Below are 6,234 nucleotides of genomic sequence, written 5' to 3'. Positions count from 1 at the left end.
TTTTTAGGCTGTTTATTTTTGGGAAATGAGCTGGGCAGAAACTCAGAAACTCAGAAAACTCAGAAACTCTCCCCACACGTGGGGAGAGCAGCCAATGAGCGCGCTGCGCAGGCAGCAGCCAACCTATAAAAGCAAAGGCTCCCGTCTGGTGTGGACTCGGAGTCGACTCTGGACTATTGTAGAGCCTATCTACAATCGACACGACACCACATTCTGATTGGGAGAGAGAGGATTATCGACACCACGTTCCGATTGGGAGAGACGAGAGGGGTTATCGACAACACATTCTGATCAAACTGCGAGCGAAAGAGGCAGTAGACCTGGTCCATGGCAGCAGACACACAGTGACAGACAAGAGACAACCCACAAATCCATTCGGAAGTCACGGTTCTTATCTCAATTCGCTCCTTATTCCCCCCTGAATGCAGAGCGAGTGTTTTTGGAAACTGGGCGCAGAGCGAGTAGTTGCTCCTTTCGGAACCTCTCCCTCCGGGAGCTAGGTGAGTAGGAATGAATAGTTCAGCCTTTTTTGAGTAGAAGTTGTTGTTCTTGTTTAATCAATGAGAGCACTGAATAAATGAAAAAAGGGGAAAAATCTCTCCAGGTCTTTGCTTAGGTGTTGCGCAAAATTCTGGGACCATCACATTTACAAAACTAGTTTAAATCAATTAAATGTAGCTAGGTCTATGGTAGCCCTAGAATGGCTCTGATTTAACGATTAAGTAATCGTTAAGAGCACGATGTTATTTCTCTCTGATGCATCCTCTCTGAGGCGCATGCAGAGAGCACAGACTGGGCAGCTCAGAGCGCCAGTGGCGTCAGTTAAAAAAAAGCTAAGGTATGGCAGAGCCATTCTAGGGCTAGGTCTATGGGTCACAAATGTCCCAGTGGGCACATTGGCATCAATGTCAAGTACATGTTCCTCGCGCTACTTTATTTATCGGGTGGGACTGGGACTAAAATATTCAGAATTATTATTAAATAAATACAAATAAAGTTTTTGTTTTTCACTGCATGCAGGGTCTGCTCTAGCCTATAGTCAGGGATGCACACACAAACCAATGCAGCACAAGCTATTGTAATTAGAAATGAACACACACAATTTAGCAATTTTGTGGGCAAAATAGCATCACAATTAGGATATAGGCCTAGCCTAATTGATAGACCTAATAGCAATTTAGTGATTGCATGTCTTTATTAGGCCTACTAGTCTAACCCTATGCCTACAGAACCCTACTCTTGAGTCCCCAGAGGGCAGAGGCAGAAGTTCTTCGTTTTTAACAGAACCCCAACATGCTGGTTGTGTTTTCTGATTTGTTCACAAAGCCTGTAGTAGACAGAGAAAAGGTGTAGGATATCTACACTGTATCGTATGGCTTACAAGTTAAGTTACATCCTTCCGCTACAACACACCTGTGTGTGTGTGTGTGTGTGTGTGTGTGTGTGTGTGTGTGTGTGTGTGTGTGTGTGTGTGTGTGTGTGTGTGTGGCCCATGGCTGTAGAGATGGTAACTTCAATATAAACACAGGATCCCAGAAAGCATTGTAATACAAGATATTTAGTCTGTTTTTGATATACAAAATTATTTATGTCCCACATTATTGACTTGGTAGGTACTTATAATTGGTAATTATAATTTTTTTTTTTTTAGGCGAGATCAGATCGCAGTTGGTAGGCGGTGGCCTTGTTCGGCTACCGCTCCCTAAGCCCCTGCAGTAGTAGGCTTAAATGAGTGCAAAGAGTGATTGGTCCATGGATCAAAACAAGTGTATTAGAGCTGGGCGAGTGAGTCACATGGTTGCATTTGTCTTTTGTGTGATTCACAGGATGGAGCAGGACCGATCGGAGTCCACTGCTGTCTGCTATTTGTCTCTGCAAAGTGACAGGTCCATTGATACCCTCAGTAACTTTAAAGGAGAAGTCCCATATCCAGACTCATCATGGTGAGATTGAATAGAAATAGATAATGTTGAAGAAACTAGACAATTACTTATACTACACATTATACTCATATAAGGGTAATAATAATAATAATAATAATAACAAAAATAATAACTAAAAGTATATGCCTATGCTCCTTGGACTACCCAGGCCAGGGCTGTGTCAGTTGTGGGGTGCAACTGTCAGTTGCCCTGTTTAATGGTCATTGTCACATGACTCATCGTACCTAATTTGGTGAAAAACTCATGTCCCTGCAACAAAGCAAGGGAAATTGCTTTTGGCTCATTGTTGTTTAGGGGTAAATCGAATAATTCATAATTATTGGATTTCTTCATTTATTTATTGTAAAGGGTTAAGTTTATATTTGGAAAGTATTCTAGTTCCATATTTATCAAACAACTCCCAAGATGATTTTACTGATTTGTGTGAGTTTTAAAACCTCCACCGGCTGTCAGTCAGTCAGTCTGTCCGTCACGTCACACTTTTCCCTCTAGCGCCGCCATGAGGTCGATTCTTGCAAGACACATTTTTGGACACTGCTCCTACAGATTTTGCCCCAAAATCATGCAAAGCAGTACACAGTATCTCTACAGTCATGTCATCAAAATACATCTGTCCCATCTAGCGCCACCATCTGGACGATTTTTGGAAAACACATTTTTGGACACTGCTCCTACAGATTTTGCCCTAAAATCACGCAAAGCGGTACCTCTAAAGTCATGTCATCAACATGGATCTGTCCCATTTCCCATATTCCCTCCTGATTGGCTACCATTGCCTTCTAAAGTTTGTCTATTGGACCTGACGGTCGCTTATCTCCCGATTTAGGGAGTCTTACTGGTTTGTATGAGTTTTGGACGAAAAGTGTGTAGTAGTGACTATCTTCAATGAACATTTTGCCATTCGGCATTTTCCCATTTATTAAGAGTACAATTAATCACAGCATTGTTTGTTTGTTAATACAAATAAAGGCACATGAGTAGAATGGCTCCTTAATGAGTAGTAGCAAAAAGTTTGGTTTGTAGAAAATGCTAAATGACGGAAATGGGCGTGGCCTACACAGGAGTTGTCACGATCTGAGGTGGCTATGAATTTATTTTATTATAGGACCTATGGTTCAAGAAGAGTTACTTATATTCCAAAACGTTAAGTGGCCTGTTATAGCTCCACCATCATGAAGACAATTACAACTATTTGGGGTGGAGGTTATTCCTTGGCCTACTGAGAGTGTGCACCTCCCAGCCTTTCACCCTGGTAGAGATGATGATGTTTTGGTTGCCAGTGTAAATTTGTGCTTTGTTTCAGCGTGTCCCCTGCACCCAGCTGTCTGTCTATGGAGAGTCACAAATCCATGGGTACGCCTTTGAACTTCAAAGAAGGCCCTTGTATACACTTATCATGGTGAGATTATAAAAACACTTATCAATTATTTTTTTGTATTACTTATTAATCCACAGGGTTTTATACTTACTTAATGGGGATGCCGGTATGTGATATTGTTGCATATTATTTATAGCTCATAATTCATGCGAGTGAAGACTTTAAATTATTATTAATCTCATTCAAATAATTATAATAATTACATTTTAAAGCCATTATACATTCATTGTAACCTTGTCGTATTGTCAAAAATCTAAAAGGCAATAGCAACTGGTAAGGGCTTCTGCGCCACAGAAACAAAACTCTTCATCACTGAAGAGTTTAGAATATTATAGTAGGCTATACGGTTTACAATGTGTGTCTTTCTCTCTCTGCTACTCCCATCTCTCTTTCTCAGCCACTCCCATCTCTCTTTCTCTCCCTCCCAGTGAATTAAGTTCCAAACCACTGTCCACATTCCATGTGAGATGCTGCGAGTGTTCCGACATCCTGACGTATCCTGTCTCCATTCCCTGTGGACACAGTTACTGCAAGCCTTGCATCGATAAGTACTGGTCCCAGCCAGGTCCTACAGGAGACTATGTGTGCCGTCAGTGTGAGAAGAGTTACCCAGTCCGTCCTGAGCTTGGTGTTAACGTAGCCTTGACCTGGCTGCTGCAGGTTCTCCAACAGACAGGCTTCACACCTAGAGATGTAGCTTGTGATATTTGCTCCAGCTACACACGCCAAGCAGTCAAGACCTGTGTCACGTGTAGAGCTTCCTATTGTGAGAAACACATCAGGAAACACTACACTGTACCAGCACTGAAGAAACACACTCTGGCCAGGGTCAATGAAGACACAAGACTCTCAGAGAGGGAGGGGAACTCTGGTAGAATGGAGGGAAACTCTGGTAGAATGGAGGTGAGAGCAAAGTTTTTACAGACCTGTGCTTATTGCGGCATTAATGTCTGCTGTAAAAAAGCTTACATTATTGCATTGAAACAATACTAAACTGTGGTTAGGAAGTAGAGCTATATGCTGAGTCCAGTGGTTCTCAAACACTTACATTTTTCTAGATTGATATTTCTATGTATTGATGTAATGGCTTGCTTATTGTTTTGATGTATTACCTTACTTATTACAAGTCGCTCTGGATTAAGAGCGTCTGCTAAATGCCTAAACTGTAAATTCGACAGACCCCCAATTTGATATCTATGACCACCACAACCCCTCATAACAAATGGAGCCAAATGGGCCCGGTCCTTTTGGCTCCATTTGTACACTCACCAGATCATTTGGTTCCTAACTATCAGTTATTTAGCTGGGAACCCCCTACAACCCCCCCAAGGATCCCCAGACCTGACTTTGGCTTAGTCTATCTTGTTTATTAAAACCATGTCTGTCATGTTTAGAGCAAATGCATTCAGTAGCTAATTAAGCTTGTGATCATTATTTGTAAAAGGAACTGATTCTGGATGGTGAATCAGTAGATTGCATGCAAGAGGAGGAAGAAGATGGCTGAGATGTTCCAACACTTTCTGGAGGCTCTGCTCTGTCCTGTTGGACAGCTGCAATGCCATGAGGAGACAAGGGATGCAAGCCCACATCCTATGCATCGCCTCTGCCCAATGCAACCTCAGGTTTTAAATATAAATATAGCCAATGCTTAAATATAACCACAACTACTGAATGTTTTTATTTTACTTTTTATTGTTACTTAAGACAGAGCCTTCTCTGCTTTTGTAAAAAAAAGAAAAGAAAAGAAATGCATATTATTTTGCACTATGGATGCTTCATATCTACATCATTTCACAGACTGTTGGTAAAGCACATAACAATCCACACCAGGTAGATTTGCCACCATTACAATCTCAAATATTTTAACATAATATACGATTCCCTTAAAGAAACAAGTGTCATAAATGTAAGTTATTTTATCATTGAAAAGGTAATTAAATAACAGTGTGAAGTTAACACACATTTATCAACCATGTACATACAGGTAAACCTGTTAACATGAACAGAGTCATAAAATGTAACGCCAATAATGTGATCTACACTATAAGTATTAATCATGATGTTAGTACATTTTACACAAGCATCCCATAGTGTTTATTCTCTTAGATATTGGGGAGTTGAACTGGCCAAACTTCCGTTGTGGAGGTGATATCAACCAAAAATGCCTCACCCAACCCCCAACTGTTTACTGTATATATCTTTCTTTCATATGATGTGTTTTTGCATATTAATATGTATTGTTGATTGAAGTGTAAATGTCTTGAAGACTTGAATACACAGATCCTTAATTTAATGAAAACTGAGGGCTTATCTGGATCATCCTTTCAGCTTTTTTTTTTTCTATAAATCTGTGCCTTATCTTTGCAATATAAAGTATTCAATAAATCAATAAAACAAATCAATCAAAGCATGTGTTGTACTGTGAGTAATGACCATTTGCCATTCCATTGCTGTGACTGTGCATTGCCCTCTTCATAATGTGATAGCTTCTATCCCCAGCTTGTTATTGCTTGAATCCACCTAGATCAGACCTGGGCATTGTGCGGCCCGGGGGCCGCCCTTTGGTTCACTCTGACCGGCCCTTGTAGGGTTAGCAAATTACAAAATGAACACATTTTCTAATTTTACCTCATGCATGGACTAAAGCTCTATTTCTTTTATTTTGCAATGCGTACATCAGCACGTGTGTGTGTGGCTAGAAGTGGCTAAAAAAGAAGTCGATGCCGAATGCTGTGTTTTCAACAAAAATTGGACTGCTAAGTATTTATCTACTGAAGTCGGAGGTAAAGCTGTGTGTTTAGTTTGTGGGGAGCACATCTTGCGGGGAGCACTGCCTTTTGGACCGGGCCGGCCCGCCACACACAATATTGTAACGACCCTGCAAGAGATGGGGCCGTAACTCGGCCACAGTTA

At 41.0% G+C, this 6,234-nt stretch overlaps 1 protein-coding gene across 1 annotated transcript; it reads left to right on the top strand.

Moving 5' to 3' along the window:
- Window positions 1-395: 395 nt before the first annotated feature.
- LOC308306289 (E3 ubiquitin-protein ligase TRIM8-like) lies at window positions 396-5,637 on the top strand. The gene is made up of 5 exons (XM_080751195.1): window positions 396-500; window positions 1,827-1,943; window positions 3,247-3,342; window positions 3,750-4,224; window positions 4,766-5,637. Exons 2-5 carry the CDS (start codon window positions 1,828-1,830, stop codon window positions 4,823-4,825), a joined length of 747 nt encoding a protein of 248 aa, XP_080607321.1. The 5' UTR covers window positions 396-500; window position 1,827; the 3' UTR covers window positions 4,826-5,637.
- The last annotated feature ends 597 nt before the right edge of the window (window positions 5,638-6,234 follow it).

The sequence above is a fragment of the Nannobrachium achirus genome, assembly GCF_963921795.1.
Source record: "Nannobrachium achirus genome assembly, chromosome: 20".
In the NCBI taxonomy this organism is placed as follows: domain Eukaryota; kingdom Metazoa; phylum Chordata; class Actinopteri; order Myctophiformes; family Myctophidae; genus Nannobrachium; species Nannobrachium achirus.
Note: the sequence above shows the minus strand (reverse complement) of the source record. Positions and strands in the feature narration are given on the sequence as shown.